Consider the following 19,845-nt stretch of genomic DNA (forward strand, 5'->3'; position numbering starts at 1 on the left):
ATGGAGCCCTGCAGATTTACAGCAGCAAGAGAGCTGATTGTAGGAGAACTAACTCTTGTGTTAAAATAATTGGAAATGAAGGACTGAGAGAATTTTTATGCTAGGGCACAGCTAAATTTAGGAGAAATATAGAACAGAACTTAATAAATTTTTCTAATTACCTTGTTAATAAAACTTTGAAGGGGATGAATTTTGACACAGTATTGACATGCTGCTTTGTCAAGGAGGAAAATGTGAGTGCCACATACTTGCAGAATGAAATTTAAAGTATTTAGAAGGGTCCAGAGTAGACTGCAAACAGGGATGGACTGCAAATTGTACTATGTCTGCATCATTACTGTGCTCTCAGCAGCCACTCAGCTGCACCTCAGTAGAAATGGTAACAGAAATCTCAGGTTAGGAAAAGGAAGCCTGGATGCAAGTGGAATAAAGAGAACTGTAGCCTAACAGATGCTGAGATTAGAAAATAGGAGTAGAGGGGGCTAAACCCAAAAAAGGCAAGGATGTTAAGACAGCATAGGCAAAATGAGCAAGGGATGTGTGGGAAAACAAGTGGAGTTAAAGAGCAAGTGACAGAATGTGTGAATACATAATACAGAGTCGTTTGAATTGGCTGGCATCAAGAATATGATGAAGATGTGGTAGACCAAGTGGATGTAATTTTCTATGTCTCATTTACAATACTTGGCTGAATTTATTTTGGTTATGAGCACTTGTGACCTGAAATGCATTAGAGGAGACTGCAGCTTGAACAGTGCTTATTGCAAACACTTGCTCTTGAAAAACAAAGGGCAAAGTCTGTCATAAATTTTCTCTTATTCTCGAGGAGACCATGAGTATTTTGATAGAGGATTAGGTAGTGTGTGTGCTCCCTTTCACTTCTGGTTAGAGAAGATTCGCATTTTTCTCAGTTAATTAAGCCCATGTATGAAAACTGAACAGACATGGGACCTGTTTCTAGTTCTCCCACTGCTCTTCAGTGTGATTTTATGAAAATTGCTTTACATCTCTTTGGTGCAGTTTTCCTACCTGTGAAGCAGGGAATTATAACAAGCTCTGAGCTTTGCTAACAAAAAAAGAGCTGTATAAGGATAAGGTGACATTATTATTAATGATATATAATAATATGTATAGTGATAATACATAGGTTTATATATCTGTGCTCCTTGAGGATTTGTGTGTTAAGAAGCTGGAGCTAACCTTGGAGCATCTCTAGAAAGTAGGTTTGCAAATCGAACAGCTTTGCATCAGGCACACAGTGGTACAGATTCTCTACCAGTTCAAGCTGATCTAACACCGTGCTGTCACAGACAGCAGTGGGTTTTGTCATTATCTGGCAATATGCTGCCCTATAACAGGGTTAAAGAATTTATTCTCACTCATGCCAGTGAGCTCTTACAGCTCACAGCACAGCTTAGCAGTTGTGAGCTCAGGTACATGAGACCAGAATGTGTAGGCAGGAGTAGGAGACCAGCACCACCACCTTCTCAGCAGGAAGGTAACTGTGACGGGGGAAGTGCATTCCAGTCTAGGAAACAGTTCCTTTTTCTTTAGGTGAAATTGAGCTCCCCTGTTGCATATTGTCCACTGGACAGCTCTCAAAGAAGAGGGCTGTGTTCTCTGCTAGTTTGAGCTTTTTCGTTACCCTATCTGCTCACAGCGCTTCTGCCTGTCACTGACTTATCAAAAGAGTTTTGTCAGAGCTGTCTCAAAGAAATCATGAAATATTGGGAATATTTTGTTCAACATGAGACTTTGAACATAAAAATTCGTGGAGCTATATATGTAGTTGGTGGAAGTTCATGTCCCATACATATTTATTGTGATAAATGAGATGCTTGCCAAGGGGTGAGCTCTGAAGTCTGGCCCTGCCCCTACCTACCTTGGTTCATCTTCATGCATTTTTAACTAAAATTCATATATTCTTTCTAAAATAAATTTCTATATTCTCAAAGAGAATTTACTTCAGGCTGAAAACACTCCTCAAAGTGGCATACTTAGATGTCTCTGTGCAGCAGCGATTGGTGTGCTGTAGCTTTGAATGTGTGCATAACCACAGCAGCCATTCCCTTCCCCAGGCACACGGAGAGGAACACATGAGAGGATGGAAGGTATCACCTCTGGTTCGAGTCCCTGGAAACGGAATTGCCTTTCTTCTTTTGATAGAGCTGTGCAGTGCAGCTTCACACAGAGCTTTATCTGACACAGACAAATTCAGTTGTAAGAACAAGAGGAGTTCCATTGACTGTCTCTTTTTTCATCACAAGCAGCAGCTAAATTCAGCTCCTTGGGTTCAAAATGAAGAGCGTGAAAAGATGGTGTATGGCTGTTTGCCTAAGAAACTGTGCCTTGTTTACTGAAAGAAATTGTAACGTGTTGGCATCCACTGTAGTTCAGCTAACTGGGAGCCTGCCAGAATCAAATCAAAATGTGTTCACAGTATCTCCAACATACCACACAACTGCCAACTTTGTAGTAGCAAGATGCGGCAGCCTGCTTCAGAATGAAAGACAAAAATCACCCAACATGCAAAATAAACTCGTTACATGTTGGGTTGGTCCTGCTTATTGCATCCTTTCTAAAATGAATTGTTTTAATAGAACTTAAATGGCACAGAGAGGCCTTACAAGACCATTTCACCAGAACTTAGGGCTTGGTTAGGCATTTATAGCTGGAAAGATGGGGGGAAATGACTTAATTCATCCCCTGATAAGCTACACCCCTGGACTGCTTGTTCAGACGTGGCTGACCACTTCAGTGGGTCTGTCAGATGGAAAAGAGCTGTTTAAACTGTAACAGTTTTGTGGGGAACCTTTTCTGTCAGCCCAGTGAGCAGGTACTCTGTTCTTCTGTCTTTGAGTGAGTAGCATGAGCTCATGTCTCCTATACTTTAGATACCTGTGTGTCACAGATAACCAGAAATGGATCATTTATTTTTGCCCTAGCAGTGTCCATATGGCATGTACAATCCTCATCTAAAGCATCAATATAGAGCTTAGTGCACTCTGTATCTCAGCTTAAACACAAAACACTGGTGACCTAGAGGTGGCCATCTTTACTGATGCTCCAAGACTAAAGTTGGAAGATTGATTTTTGTGCCTGTGGTTTTTGCCACAGACAGTTTTGTACTAGAACATCACATTCCAGCCTTCTATAGTGCTAGTTCTACAGCTGTTTGGTGACAATATCCACTGGTAGCTGTAATTTAGTGTGCTTCTGGCTCTAAAGGGAGGTGTGAATGTAGCTGAGCTTTTTTAAAGGTCTGAATGTGTTTAATAAACAAACTTACGAGGAGAACATTCATTTAAGTAGTGTCAGTTAGCCCTGGCCTGTAAGGATTTTTCCTGCAGTCATTGCAAAACAAGCCTTGTTTTGACCTTTCATCTTTCCATATGTTGAGCTAAATCTCTTTGGTTTCAGTTCAGACTCAGCACAGATACCAACCTGGCCTTGCAAAGAGCCCTGTCTGGGGAAAATGAAAATTGTTATTATTTTTAGTTCTCTATCTCATGTTCATGTTCCTTGGTAGAGCACTGAAAAGTGCAAGACAGGTCACTTCTACTTCTGGGCTCTTCACTGGCTGCAGCTTTTCATAACTGAACAAACCCATCAGTCATGGTCTGTGGGGATTATTTCTTATCATCTCCTCGTGATCAGTAGCTTCATTTTGGATGTGAGCAATGTTCTCAGGTTTCTTGCCTCCTGATTTTTCTGTTTTAACTCAGTCAGCTGAAAGTTGTGACTTCAAATCTCAAGAAGGTTATATAATATCTGAGGTATGAAAATGTAAAGATGCTTCTAAAATGCATCTTCACTCAGGAAATTAGCACATGCATACCTAGAAGTACCATGGGAGATATTAATGCTTGTAGAGGGCTTTTCCAAAGGTGGAAGCTTTAAGCAAGGTATAAATCTTCTGCACAATGTCCTTGCACAGAGACGTGAATTTCGATCTATGGAATTGAACAGGACCACCTCCAAACCTTTGGCTGCTGTGGGCTTGTCATACAATGCTCACTGCACTCTGGCTCTGCTCCAGCAGTGCACTTAAGCTTAATTTGAATCATGTGAATATTCCTGTGTAAGTCAATTGGAGGATTAGCAATATACAGAGAAGTGAGGCAGGCACTTAAGTTCTTCGTTGGATCAAGGCCACGTTGCCACAAATCATCACTGTGGTGTGTTCTGTATTAAATAATGACTGATGCCAAGAGAAGGACCCTCCATGGTCAGACTAGAATTCAGAACATTTCTATTTTTCAAGTAGCTGTGTGCCCAGTAATTTATTTCTTTTTTTGAATGTTTTCTATGTAAGGTAGGATCTTCTAGTGGGAAATTCAGTGCTGCAGTTCCCTCAGACTACAATTGCCTGACAAACATAACCTGGAGATCAGTCTAATTAGATTTCCCTTTTACAAGCACGTGTTCGATGTGGTGAGTTCTACACTGACTGATGTTTCAGTTATGAAAATAAATGTAAGGTACATCTTAAGATTTCCTGTAACTGTCAAGGATTTAGCTGATGATTTAATTCCTAGTGTAACACGTCCAAATTAACTTTCTACCACCTTACACATTCACGGATACAGCCTTCACTTTCCTTCATCTTATTTGTATGAAAAGGGCCACCAGTCTTACCAGAGACGCGTGACTAAACTGGTTTGTGCCTGTTGGAAGAGGACTCTTGTGCTCTGAGTTTGTAAGACATTCTAAACCTTCTGCATCAGAATCATCTTTCCAAGCTTTTGTACGTAGATGTAGTTATCAAATGAACTTCTTTGTGACAGTGAGGTTCAGATGATCATGGCTCCATCCACTTGCTTCTACACCTGTGCTTCTCGGGCTCCTCCAGTTCTGCATCCTGTCTCCTGGGAGTGCTGGCCCTGAATTCTGTGCCTGTATTGCAAGCTGGACTGGAGAATATCCACCTGCCAAGAAAGAAACTGCCTTTTGTTTGGATTCTTGTTCAGATGGATCGGTTCCCCAGTTCTGTTCAGTATGCAGACACAAAGAGGTAGCAGTGAGAGGCAGGGAAGAGCTGAAAATGACTGTTTTAACTGCTGAATTTTTAAACCAAAGTTGTTTCCCAGGCTGTTGACAAAAGAGGTTGAGCTTTCCTTCACCTTCTGCACGCTTCACCTTCAGCTTGCTGAAACAGGCTGATCTAATTCACTGGGCCACCATGAAATTGCTAATACCAATACAGGAGATGGGAGGAGGAGAAGTTGTTGCTTCTTTTGGCAGCAGCACGGTCTGAAATTGGCTTAAGCCTATTATGGAACTGCACCTTCAGTGACTTTTTTTGTATCTGAAAAGAAATATATCATCTTGAGAATTACAGCTGAAGCATTTGATGCTTAAAAAGGAAGAGCAGCTGAGATGCTGTGAATAACGAAGTGCTCAGTAGTAAGGTAGAGAAACAAAGGACAAGATTTGCAAGATAACAGAGAGAAACGGACAGAATAGAGCTCAAACCTATCTGGACTAATCAAGCCTAAGATTTCTGGTGGCAGCCATGAAAGCATTGGGACAGCAAGGTGATTAAATCTGAAGTCTCAAACATTAATTAAATGTTTTGTTAGTGTATAAATTCTTCGAATAAGGAACTTGGTTAGCAAGATCAGCACTACACAGACTTGGGGGAAAAGCAAAACAATGGATTATTGAGCATCTGAGTGCTGCATGTGTGCTGCTTTAGAATGTCTTGCTAAGTTATAAATGGATATTTCTATAGTATTGAAATGATCTTTAAAGAAAGGACTGGCTCTCCATAGAGAGCAAATAGGGAGAAAACAAAGTGAAAATTGATTAACTTGAGCTTTTCTGGTAAAAATAATCATCTAACCAATCTGCATCTCATTTTATTGGTCACTTTGTAATAGCACTATATGAAACCAGATCATCAGAGTGTTATCTCTGCACTTAACTAATCATGATTTATTTTTTATTCTCCAAAGCAGGAGTAATCAGAATAGTAATGAGCAGTCATTTAGTGCAATGTAACTTAGATGACTTGTGAAATAATACAGACCCTGCAGCCCTCTAGAGGAAATACTAATTTTTCATCCTGTCCTTGAAAGTTACTAAAGTAAGTCAAGGACATTCATATTTTGTACAGAATTTTTGTCATGGCTGCAGGTACTCCATTTGTTTTTTCAGTTAGGATTCAAAAACTGGTTAATACACACCTAATGATGCCATTTGCTCACTCTAAAGGTCATCACAAATTGATTTTTTTCTAGTCCCATTTGTGCATTTCTAGGTAAAAGACACTGTGAATAGTGCTGTCAGTTAATCTCTATTATCAAGTTACTTAACCTGCATTTGAGAAAGTGACTTGTAATCTGACAAAAGGGGGAAAGCCAAATTCCAGCCTAAACAGCTACTGTGTTTGAGGTCAAAATGGGACCTTTTCTATTCCTGAAAGTCTTTAAAGTCTTAATTACTGTGAACTAGGAAGGCATATGATCACAATATCAGGGAATTTTCAGGGACCTCAAGGATCATCTAGTTCCAACTCCCCTGCCATGGCCAGGGACACCTCACACTACAGCAGGTTGCTCACAGCCACATCCAGCCTGGCCTTAAAAACCTCCAGGGATGAGGCTTCCACCACCTCCCTGGGCAACCTGTGCCAGTGTCTCTCCACCCTCACGGTGAAGAACTTTTTCCTAACATCCAATCTGAATCTACCCACTTCTAGTTTTGCTCCATTCTCCCCAGTCCTATCACCACCCTATATCATAAAAAGTCCCTCACCAGCTTTCCTGTAACCCCCCCCTTAAGATACTGGAAGACCACAATAAAGTCTTGCTTGAAAAGTAAATATCTTTAAGGCATTAAAAAGCAACAATCATAATCTGCCTTCTATGTAAAATACACAGAGCACAGGAATTTTCAACTTGGAAGTTATTGATAATTTGTTCTTCAGTAAAACAATGCACTTAGTATTTCTAAGTTTTAAAAGATTTCAATCAAGCTTGTAGGGTTTTTCCTAAAGTGGTGCAGTGTGAATAATGCAACTTGAAATGTTTTCACATGAGGCAATCCATTTCCATAATTCTTTTCATGTACTTGTTCTGGTTTTGAGGCTGAGGTTCAAAAGGCCTGGGTTTAAGGTTCAGTTGGTACAAACGGTTTCTGCTGGCGTAGGGGTTTTTTGGGAGTGTTTGTGAAGGAGGCTTGTTTGTTTTTTCTCAGCTCCATACTGAGCCAAAGATGTGTGTCACCTGGAAAAGCAGACAATTACAGCACAACAGTAACTAAAACTACTAATCCAATCCTCTTATGCCATGAAAAGGCACCTATGCTGCTGGCTAAAGTGAAGATGCAAGTTGCCACCCTTTACCTGTGCAATCCTCTTAAGGCAGGTGTACAGGGCTTCCATTCCCAGATAGGGGAGAAGCAAATTGCAGCTTGCTGTTTCCTAAATCCTCTTAGTGATGAAGCAGCCTGAAATTTTGCTGTGGTCTGTAGAATTAGCAACAGAGTTACATTTGCTCTTTGCCTGCTCTTTTGATTGCATGTGCCACAGGCCAGTTGTGGTACAAATTCCTCCAGGCAGCCCTGCTCATCCAGCACTTCTCTGAGCTACACCACCTCCACCATGGTCTACTTGCAAGTAGTTTCATAGTTTCATTCAGGGTTGGAAGGGACCACAAGGATCATCTAGTTCCAACCTCCCTGCCATGGGCAGGGACACCCTACACTAGATCAGGCTGGACAGAGCCTCATCCAGCCTGCTCTTAAACACCCCCAGGGACGGGGCCTCGACCACCTCCCTGGACAACCCATTCCAGGGTTTCACCACTCTCATGGTGAAGAACCTCCTCCTCACATCTAGCCTGAATCTCCCCACCTCCAGCTTCATTCCATTCCCCCTAGTCCTATCACTACCTGAGATCCTGAGAAGTCCTTCCCCAGCCTTCCTGTACTTTCTATTAGTTGTGGGCTGAACCCTTCTGTTAGAATTGGCAGCATTTCCTTTATGATTTAGATATTCTAACACTCACAGAAAAGTTCTTCAGGTTTTCTTGTTGCTTTATATACCACTAAAAAGTCGGAAAAACACAACCTTTTGGGGCCAGGATGCACCAAGCTTTTCTTTTATCTACTGAGCCAGGCAGGAGCAGCAAGATTTATCTGTTCATTCACCAAGGGAAAAACAAGGGTGACACAATGTGCTTTCACTGAGGCTTAAGAAATTAAGTTATCTTTTTTCATGTTGAATTTCCAGAGGTTCAGGAAAACAGCCATTGAGGAAAAGCTGATCACAGAACAACTTAAGGGCAAAATGGTTTGTAAATCTGAAAGTCACACCAGGCTCAGTCTTCTGACCATTTTGGATTATTTCAGTCTTACTTCCTTGCTGTTTGCTTACTACAGCTACTGTATTTTATACAGAAATCTATAGTCCTTGAATTTATTTTGTATACTCACCTCTCCCAGGAACTTCCTCTGCTACTCTTTGCATAGCTTAGTCCTGCTTGATCTTCCCAGTTGTGTTGTCTCAGGGCTGTGCCCAAAGACCCAGCTTCCTGCCTGTGTCTGTGGCATCAGGTGGCAGGAGCAAACCCCTTCCTAAGTGTGACTTAAGGTGCTGACTAAGTTCTGATGTCTTCCCATGTTCAGTTCTCTGACATGAATGAAAAATAAATGCTGGAGAAACCAGAAGAGACTCTTCCTTTTTTGATGCTTTAATGAGAGAGCCTGCTCCCCGAGTAAGTAGCCACAAGGAATGTCCCCAGAAACATTATGTCATATTGTGCTGGGTTTGCTGACAAGGAAATGATTTATCCCACTCAGTTAATATGGTGCATTGCTGCAGGTTGTGGGTCTGCACTGTCAGAGAGTTAATGAATTTACCTTTTCACCAGCAGCTCTATTTAGAGGATTAATGGACAGCTCTTATTACTGGCACTTTAATATTGTGCATCTCTTATTCTTTGTCTGATGGAAAGAAAAAAAAGCTTCAACTGTTGACTTAAAAGGAACAAAAATATGTCTGAGAATGCTATAAGAACTGTGGTTTAGTTCTCTCATGTTATCCTTTGGCAGCAGTGGGCTCTGGAGCTGCTGCAGTGGTTAGGTCTGGATGGGAGCTCTCAGTATTCTTCAGATTTTTCAGACCTGATCTGTGCCCTTCTTATGTGTGCTTCCATGTAAAAGAAGCATATTAAGTAATATTTCAAACATGACTGAGTGGTTAAATATTTTTCAGTCACTTGATTTTACATTTTTTGCTACTGAGTTACCAATAACTTTATTGCCTTGTGGGCTGGATTGAAATTTTCTTATGCTCTGAGCTGGAATTGCATTTTATTTGTGGACTTTTGAGTATATATTTCTTTAGATATGATAAAATCCTGGCCTGTTTCATGTTTCTTGATAGAAGTATTTAATCTTGGATAAGCTATGGCCAGATCAAACAAGGAAACAGTTAGAATTCAGAATTAAACCACAAAATAATGGTGGTTTAAGATGTAGTAATATTCTTCATCATGTAGTTATATTCTTCATCATGTAGTTGAAGCCAGAAACTTAATCTATCTTAATCTGATAGTACAGGAAAAGTGGTAGTGAATAAAAATGTCTGTCTTTCTGTTCAGTAACAACCAAAACACGTTTCTGTGGGGTCATCACCTAGCATTAACGTGTAGAACAAAAATGGGGCAAGTAAGGAAAGGTAAAAGCTTCTTTCTTCATCAGGATTTACAGTCTGATTTCTCTTTCATGACTTATTCCTATTTACCTATTTTTGGTTGTTGCACATAGTTTGTAGCAAGAACAAAGGGTGGTGAGACACTGGAACAGGCTGCCCAGGGAAGTTGGGAATGCCCCCTCCCTGGAGTTGTTCATGGCCAGGTTGGATGAGGCCTTGAGCAGCTTAATATAGTGGAAGGTGTCCCTGCCCATGGCAGGATTTTGCCCATTCCAACCTAAACCAATCTATGAATAATTATGAACTGAACTTAATGTATGCTTTGAGGACAGGATTTATTTCATGTAACTTTAACTCTCTGCCTTATGAATCTTGTCCAGCAAGTCATCTTCCACTCTATTAATTGGTTCAGACAGATTTGTTGTCTGTCTCTTAAGTATTTTTGTTTCCTTTGCATTTAAGACAAGGACAAGTGCAGCATATCTCTGTTTTACTTGCACAAAACCTTGTTTGTGATTGAAGACTTTTCTGTGGGGAGTGCAAGGTGGCTGAGTCCTTGAAGCTGGAGAAAGGAGTTTTCAGTTAGTAGACCACAGGGGTCTGAAATAATTCACCTCAATGTGCTTAGGCTGTAGTGAAAGATACTTGATTTTCTGATGGGTTTTTTTTCCATCTAAGAATGGTTCCTTTTTATTGGTAGTTTTTGGGTTGGTTTTCCCTTTTCCTGCTTATGTTGTGTTTTTCCCCCTCCATCCTTTCTGCCAGCAGCCTGACAGTTGTTGCAGAAAAAACCAAACATTGGAAAGTGAGCTGGAACAGGCTCGCTGAATCCCCCACACCACTGCCCCTCCACCCAGGAGAGGAGCAGACAACCTCTGGTACTTATTGCAAAAAGAAGCCATATAAAACCCAGTGACATCAATTCTGCACTTTCAAGATCTACTACCCCTCCAGCACACAGGGTAGATGTTATTTTTTCCAACTGTTCATGCTCATCCTAGAGATGTTTAATCATCACCAGAACTCTTGTACTTGCTCTTTCCTAACTGGGTAAATTTGAGGATTTCATTATGCTGGTTCTGCAATTTGGTTTGACTGCAAATGAAGAAGATTCCTCTGAACATGACTAATTTCATCCTTGCTCCTTTTATATTGTCTCTTCAGCTAATCCTCAAAGGGGTGTGTGTGTGTCTAAATTTGCTGTGCATTTCAGGACAGCTGAAACAGTGGCTGGCTCAGTGACCATGCATTTGACATCTCAGCAAGTAAGGGGGGGGGGGGGGGGGGAGGGAAGAAAAGAGGAAGAATTCTCAAATGTGGCTTTCTGACGGTGTAGTTTTAAAAGCATGTGTGCTGACAGTTGTGCCAGCTTAAGCATCTGCTCCTTCATCCATGGGTGTATTCCCCCTCGTTTGCACCAGTTAAAAATAGCTGGTAACAGAAAGGAGTGAAGTTAACACAGAGCACTTCCTGACCCAATTCACTGGGCAGCCATACACAGTCACAGGAAGCACAAGGAGCAGGGTGTGCAAGGGTACCACTCCACTTTGGCACCAGTGCCTCTGCCAGAAGAGATTCTCATCAAACTCTGTCTCAAAAACGTAAAGTAATGTGTTACATGAGTCCAGTGCAGGAAAAAGATAGAAGCACTTGCCTTGCATTTGGCCAAAGCATTTCTCTTTTAAAATGAATGTAATGAGACAGATCCGGTGTCCAAGCGTTCTCAGCTGGGTCACCCTGGAACATGGAAGCATCTAACCAAATCAATGGGAGGTACGAGCGTACTGCCTTTTGGAAGCTTATGAGCTCTTCCAGGTCACTCTTCAGCCACACTCTTTCAACAATGGCTGGAAGCTTTTTTTACATTGTTATCCAGCAGAAAATTAATGAGGCTAAAGGGCTGAAATATTCATTAGCTCAGAGTGCTAATAAAGACGCTTCTGGTTTTTATCACTTTATGAGGAATCCATCAGCCACAGCCTCAGTGACACATATTGAGGGTAAGATTGTTGTGAGTTGTGACAGCAAGGAGCATGCTCTTGTGCCTGAAAATGTGATACGTTCCCTGAGCGTGACACTTCTTTCCTCCAGAGACATCTTTAAGGTCACATCTAGTTTCAGCAAGCTTCTTTAAAATGCTTCTTTAGTCTCTCTGTGGTTCTACCACAACTCAGAAGCACCTGTCAGTTTTGGAGGAAGAAGTTAGAAAATCTTCACTTCCTAATAGTCAGGCACAGATAATGAAGGCAGAACTATATTAAGTCGTTTTCTTCCTGTATAGGAATGTTCATTTAAAGGTGCTGGAGTATCACTAAATCAAATTTTATAAGTGCAGCAGTTTGTTCATTTGTTATTAATACTGCTTGGCACATTCTCTCATAAAACCTTCTCAGACACTCTGAAGTCTTAAAATATTAATAATTTCTGCACAGCTTTTGTCTTGCTAATACAGTTAGCTTGGCAAATTGCTGCCAGAAAGAGCTGTAATTATAGACACTATGATTATGGGAAAGCCCATTGCATGGGGCATGCTGAGATAAAATATAGGGATGGTGATGTAGTATTCCCATTGGGTTTCGTATGGGATAGAATTTGGAGCGGGGGGGGTGGGGGAAGTCTGTCTCAGACTACACTCCTGGTGCAGTGGCTGTGATGTTTGTCCTTATTCAGAGAGAGGATGGCACTTTGGAAGGAGGGGAGGAAGGTATCTATAGGGTTAGGATCTTTGGATTTTTACATTTCTTGAAGGTTGTGTCCTTTTTGCCAAAGCTGCTGGTGGTTGAGGAGATCTGTTGTTGCATGCGATGATCTGACCTGTTCAGGGCAGGGAAAGGGAACTGAGGCTGGCAGCTGCCATCGCCCTCCAGCTTGTGCTCTCGCAGTACTGCTTCCCTGCTTGTAGAGAGGAGGGGAAGCTGCCCGATCCACATCTCAAAAAGACAAGAATAGGGGCTGGATGGAAGGAGAAGAAATGTCACCTCTGGAAATGGAAGCTGGCAGTAGATGAAGGCAGTTGGGGAAATGCAGGGATTTGCAAAGGGCAAACTGAGATTTTTGCATTAAGAATTAGGAGGGGGAGAGGATGCTTGTCACTAGGACTGTTGGGCCAGTGATATTGGCTGGTGTGTGGGATGTAGCTGCAGGACAAAGACAAGGAGAGGTTGAGGAGAAGGGAGTTCTCTACGTGAAAAGCCACCAGTGGGAGAAATGGTCTGCCTGGAAAAGAGCCCAGCAGGGCTGGCTGGCTGCTGGTGCTTGAGCATGTCTGCAGAGAGCCCTGAAGGGCAAATGTGGAGCCTGGCTCTGTAAGGAAAGGGAAATAGGAGTGGAAGAAGTAGCTCGTGGTCTGTCACACTCTTGGCCGGTGGTCTGAGGGAAGTGGAAGAGCTTACATCTGGTAAACTTCAAACCATTTTGAACCCTGGAATGGAAGTCAACATTTTTGCTGTCAGTTGGTGTCTGGGAAACATTTATTCCAAGCTCTGATCCTGCTCTGGTTCCTGCTCAAGCAGATGATGGATCTGTAAATTCAAGTGGCAGAAGCCTGCCACTGTATTTGCATCTGAAACATCGTCTGTATGTGGGTGAACATTCGAGTGATGCAGGGGAAACTCATCCGGGAAGCAACCTTTAAACACATTATGCTTGCACAGCCAAGCATTTAAAGGTCAGATAATGCCAGAATCGAGGGATTGTGTTGTGGGGTTTTTTTCCAGAATAATCTTAATTCTTTTCTATGTGTTTGCACAACCCTGCTATGAATTTTTAATGAACTTTTTATATGAAATTGTGTCATCTGGCAAGTCTTGCTATAGATCAAGTTTGTGGCATCAAAGGTACAAAACACTGCATGATGCTCTCTAGTTTTAAACAGACTTCAAACTTCAGGAAAGTTTAAGTCTGAAGCACTCCAAGCTTGCTGTTTCAGAGTGTTTTCAAACACATTCCCTTTGTCTCTTTCTGAATTGTGGGGCTATGAAGAGCCTTTTCTCCAGGCATTCTAAACAGCTGGGGTTTTTTTCTACTGGAAAAGCTTAAGAACAAATAACTGATAGCTGAGAGTCAGCTTAGCATGAACATGGTGCTGGGGATTATGCCTTTGCCTCAGTTGTTGGAATCTTGAAAAGCTTTTAACATCTTTGACTAAAAAAATATCCACCTGATGATTTTCATTGTTGCAAGTTATATAAGAATTGGAAAAGATTCACTGTGCCTAAGCCCAGTGTAATAAATCAAAGAGGTTTTTGACCAAGAACATCCATGAATTGATGTGTGTAGTCAATAAAATTACATTTAGGGAAAGGCATGTGTTCACCACCTACCTCTCTCTGTTAGCCAAACAGTCAATCTCTTCCAGATCTTTCTGGTGGGCTGCTGCATATTGCTTAAATATAAAATACCACTGGGTTGTTGCTTGGTTGTTTTAACAACCAAACCACCCCCACAACTATTCATTCTGCAATAATGATCATTTGGACTGAGCCTACAGATGCTGTCAGACACTAGATGTATTTAGGCAGATCTGAGTGTGTAAACTGAAAGTTGTGAGAGGAGCAGAAGTTTGTTTTCCTCCCCCAATTCATTAGATAATTTCCAGATTATGTTTTTGAGTAGTGAGTAGCTCATTTGCTGCACTGCGAAGTTACTTTGCCTAGGAAGAAAAGCCATGGGGAAGTCAGGTCAGGTGTCTCAGCTGAAGTCCTCTTTACTTGGATGGTCATGTGGAATGTCACTTGCAAAAACCCGCAGGAATCAAACAGTTGTTTCTTTTCTTATGGTTCCAGACCTTCTTCAGCAGTTGTCTTCTCTGAGCCTTTTCTCAAAGGGACCACAGCTTCTGCTTTTCTTTCACTTTTTCTGTTCCCTTCTTCAGTGTTTGTCCTCTGTGGGGTTTTTTTGCAGTTTGTTTTGTTTTTATTCTTGTCACCCAGAGGTAGTTTCAGTACAGTTTTCTTTTGAATTATTAGATGACCCTGGTGCCTCACAACTCAGCTCACCCTCCTGAGACTCATGTCCTGCTGTTGGCATGTTCCTGCTGTGCCCTGTGCTCATATTATACAAGATATCTGCCCTCAGAAGCAAGCACAGTCACCATTTGCATTTATCTTCGTGAAGGGCACAGCAGTGTTGTGGATTTCCTCCAACCCCCAGCACACAGCACTTGAAAATGGAGTTTGTCCCCATTTCACTTTGATTTATTGATTTTATTGTTTTTTTCACAAATCAGCATTCTGCAACAACAGAGATATGATGGTTGTATAGCTTTGATTAGTTGAATGAGAGACATTAATGGGAATATTAATTTGCTCTTGGCAGAGCCGAGTGTAATCCTGAACAAACAGAGATCATTTGAGTGACTTGCAGCTTTTGTCCTGTAGACCCAGATTCTACAGACATTTGCATTTATGACTTAGCCCTCATAGCCATTGTGGCTTCAGCATTCTGCTGTATGCTTTTACTATTTAAAATAATCTTAATATAAAAGGTCATAGAATTGTTAGGCTTGGAAGGGACTTCAAGGATCATCGAGTTCAACTCCTATGCCATGGGCAGGGACACCTCACGCTAGATCAGGTTGCTCACAGCCACCTCCAGCCTGGCCTTAAATAACTCCAGGGATGAGGCTTCCACCACCTCCCTGGGTAACCAGTTCCAGTGTCTCACCACCCTCATGGGGAAGAACTTCTTCCTAACATCCAATCTGAATCTACCCATTTCTGGTTTTGTTCCATTCCCCCTAGTCCTGACATCCTAAAAAGTCCCTCCCCAGCTTTCTTGTAGACCCCCTTCAGATACTGGAAGGCCACAAAAGGTCTCCTTGGAGCCTTCTCCTCTCCAGACTGAAGAACCCCAACTCTCTCAGCCTGTCCTCACAGGAGAGGAGCTCCAGCTCCCTGATCATCCTTGTGGCCCTTGTTCCTGCACATGCAGATCCTTCTTGTAATAGGGGCTCCAGAACTGGATGCAGGTGGGGTCTCCCCAGAACAAAGTGTGTTTGACTTCCTTGCCACACTGGCTATGACAATTATATATACATATATAAAATAATATTATATAATAATTATATATTCTGTAACATTATTATATTTTCTATATATCTATGGCTTAACAGTCCCTTGCATCAGTGCTAAGCTGTAGAAGTCAGGGCTGGTAAATGTGGTTCCTCTGAGCTGCTTTCCTTCTTTCATCCCCAAAGCCAGAATGAGCAATCTTGCATTTTTGTATCAGAGCATATCAGAGGAATGGCCTTGTGAGAGCAGCTGTGCTTGTGACAAGCTGAACTGGCAGGACCTTTCCTGTCTGCCCTCCCCATAACCCCTTCATTTCACAGCCAGAGTTCTCTCGTCGTAGCCACCTGCCATATATTTTCCTGTAGGAATAATGATGTAGTCTGGACAAAACCATCATCTGGGCAGGAATTTTTAGGATAGCTGACAAGCCCAGCATATTTTGCAATAAGTAACAAAAATCTGTTTAAAATGTATGAAAAATAAGATAATAAGGATAATTTATGGAAAGAGTCATGAAAAATTGGGAAGCAGAGACTTTTCAAATGAGAAATAACATTTGTGTTGTGATGGATCACACTTGATAAAGTTATTGTCGCTGCATTCCTGCCCTGTCTGCATGATTTGAATTCCTGCACAGAGGGCTCCCACCTGTGCTTTTCCTTCACTTAATTTCATAGTCATCTTGTTCAATCTCCCTGCCTAATGCCAGAGAAAAAGAGACAGATCTTTATGTAACGCAGCAACTATGTTTGTCCTTTTAATGTAAACCAAACCTGATGTCATTTGACATCAATGGGAAGATTCATTTTAATCTCAGTGGGTCTTATTGTACCCACAGCAGATAGTATCTCTTTTGTAATGTTGGCTCTGAGTTAATACTTAAATCTGATTTCAGCCAGCTCTGCAGAGGAGTTTTTAATAACGTGGGGGCTTGCTTTGTTCTTTTAATGGTCTCTTTTTTTCCTTAATTAAGCTGTTTAGAAAGCAAACATTTTCCAGCTAACTCCCTCTCTTCTCTTGCCCTTTCTCTCTTTTTTTCTGCCTCCTTTCTTTTCCATGTTGCCTTGATTTAGGCAATTTTCAATGTGCCTTATTTGCCAAATCATAGTTTGCAGTAAACACATCAGAGATGTTTGTTTTTGCTCTACTCTTGGAACACAGAGAAAGTTTTCATAGCCCTCATGGATGGAGTACAATTTCTTTTACTTCAAAGTGGATAGGGCAGATTTCTCATCATAGTTTCATTCATGGGTGTTAAGTCTCAGCTTTAAAATAAAGCAGAAATGTTTGAACCCTGTTCTATGAATAAAGTTATTGCACTGGGAAGGATACATGAGTTTGTTACATCCTGTCCCCAAAAGAAGTAAGAAATTGCAGAGACAGAACTGCAAGCTTCTGTGATCCTAGCCTGACGCTGACACTGGGTAACTTGAGAATGGTGGCCTACGAGAGAGCTGGTGAGGGACTTTTTAGGGTGTTGGGTAGTGATAGGACTTGGGGGGATGGATCCAAGCTAGAGGAGGATAGATTTAGATTAGATGTTAGAAAAGCTCTCCACCATCAGGGTGGTGAGACACTGGCACAGGTTGCCCAGGGAGGTGGTGGAAGCCTCATCTCTGGAGGTTTTTAAGGCCAGGCTGGATGTGGCTGTGAGCAACTTAATTTAGTGTGAGGTGTCACAGCCTATGGCCGGGGAGCTGGAACTAGATGATCCCTTCCAACCCTGACAATCCTGTGATTCTGTATCATTTTATTTACTTTCAAAGCAGAGTTGCTGCCCCTTGCTTTATATTTGTGCATCTAAACCAACATCAGTTGGATCTGTAAATGGAAATTCTACAGAGAAAAATTGCAGGAAGAGTCATAGTGAGGCCTAAGTGGGTCTAGGAAATAAATATTGCTTTGGTGAATCTAAGTGAGCTTATTCTGTACTCTTTCTAATGGCATCTTTGATATTTTCATTCTAAATGCAATTATAGCCACGATAACAAAGACTGAAACTACTGACACGTAAATTCTTGCTTTGTAACACCTCAGAGTTATCAACACAACATTTTATGTTGCCAGAAAAGGAACACTTTGATACCTTTGATACAGAAAAACAGAGGGCAGGGGACAAATATTTCTTTGTGTGTGTATTTATTTGATGCTTTCACGCTATGAGGCAGTCTGCTCCTTTAATGATACTTTTCTGTGTTCTGTGGTCCACTGCCATGCTGTTCGCACCACTAAGTAAAAGCTTCTAAAGATGGCCTGGGGAGCTGTTACTGAGCACTTTGGATAGCATAAATTCCTTCTTTTGCTCTTCTGTCATAAGCTCTCTCTGGCCCAAAAAGCATGGTTAGTGTATAAACTACATACATAACATAAACAGTGCCATACATAAACTGTGTTGCTGGCACCTTCATTTGGTATCTTCTAAATGTTTCTGAATGCTCTGAATACTTAATTTAGGAAGGGGCTTCTCCCCTCTCATGAGACCCCACCTACAGTAGCTGTGCCCAGCTCTGCAATCCTCAACACGAGAAGGACATGGCAATACTAGAGTGAGTCCAGAGAAGGGCCACAAAGATGGACAGAGGGCTGGAGCACCTCTCCTATGAAGACAAGCTGAGAGTTGTTCAGGCTGGAGAAGAGCAGGCTCCGGGGAGACACTATAGCAGCCTTCTGGTATTTGAAGGGGGATTGCAGGAGAGCTGGATAGAGAGTTTCTATGAAGGCATGTAGTGATAGGATGAAGGTTAATGGCTTTAAACTGGAAGAAGCTCGACTTTAATTAGACATTAGGAAGACATTCTTCCCCCGTGAGGGTGGTGCAAATAATGTCAGTAATGAAACTTTTCTGTGCAGCTGGATGTGCCATACTGTGTAAGTTAAACTGCAATTTTTTGCCCTTTCTCCATAATAGATGCAAGCAAGAAATTATATTTTTGTTCCCAAGAATTGTCTGTGATTCTCTGTGATACAGAGGAGTGATTATGTCCATTCTCTGAACATGTTGGTGCCTTTTTTTAACTAGGCCTTGACGACTGCCTCCAGCAATACATAAAAAACTTTGAAAGAGAGAAGATCAATGGGGAACAGCTGCTCCACATCACCCATCAGGAGCTTGAGGAGCTGGGAGTCACTCGCATTGGCCACCAAGAACTGATACTGGAAGCAGTTGATCTGCTGTGTGCATTGGTGAGTAGTTTACTTCATTCATCTTAATAATCTGGGGTCATAAATTTCTGAACCACAACTAAATGAACGTGGGCTGCACACTGCAGCTGTGTGCTTGTACAAACATAGGTGGCTTTGCTTTGTTAAAGGACAGCCATGCACAGGCTTCTTTCAGCTGCAAAGAAGCTATATAGATCCATTTTATGATTATGTATGCTGGTGTTTTACTGCTCTTCCTCTACCTTTCTCAGGCTTGCATTCAGATACTGTTGACTATCACTACTGGCATCCATATGGTTCTGTAATTATATGCCATATGCCCTCGTATTTCACTGACATTTGCCACACCATCCTAAACCAAGTAGACCTGAGTGTTTTAACCATGCCAGCGTTCAAAGGGGTGGTACTAGGGAGCCAGAAGGTAATGCTAATTAAGCTGGAATATTGTTTAAAATGAGCTTTATGACAGGATTGGAATGATAAAACTGGCTTTATCTAAAGCTCAGACGTGTGTCAGTGTAAAGTTTGGGGGGTTTAGCAAGCTGCAAGCATGCAAATTTGGAAGAACACAGTTGGGTTTGTTTGGGGTTGTTTTTCATGTGACATGTTACTATTTCAGGTAGCCTCTTAAGAATGTTTTTATTATCAGAAAAGGGTTTTGTTTTTTCTTTTCCCCCTGTGTTATTTCATGTCCACCAGCTAATAAAATGGAACATACTAATTTAATCCTGAAGTTTAAAAAGAACTTTGTGTAGGGGAACAGGGGAAAGGATATTTAATGCACATAATAAAGCAAACCAGCAAAATTACATAGGTAAATTGCACAGGACATTGCCAGTATTTTACTACTTTATCAGGAGGTCTGCTCTTGAACAAACTAGATTATCCAGTGGGGTCCTGATAAGATAAATTGTCTCCAACAGGGAAACTGGCACTTAGCAGTACAATAGAAAACAAGGGGATAAAATAGCCTTGATCTAAGCAAAAGCAGTATGAAGTGCCTTTTATTAT

General features: G+C 41.5%; 1 protein-coding gene across 1 annotated transcript in view; it reads left to right on the forward strand.

Moving 5' to 3' along the window:
* Positions 1-19,845, forward strand: part of LOC137450774 (connector enhancer of kinase suppressor of ras 2-like) — a 199,007-nt gene that overhangs the window by 53,775 nt on the left and 125,387 nt on the right. The window contains exon 2 of the mRNA XM_068157671.1: positions 18,692-18,855. Within this exon, the coding sequence (XP_068013772.1) occupies positions 18,692-18,855 (164 nt within the window). The remainder of the gene's footprint in view (positions 1-18,691; positions 18,856-19,845) is intronic.

Source organism: Melanerpes formicivorus, unplaced genomic scaffold, assembly GCF_026170545.1.
Source record: "Melanerpes formicivorus ecotype bairdi unplaced genomic scaffold, bMelFor1.0.p_v2 SCAF_37, whole genome shotgun sequence".
NCBI classification, from domain to species: domain Eukaryota; kingdom Metazoa; phylum Chordata; class Aves; order Piciformes; family Picidae; genus Melanerpes; species Melanerpes formicivorus.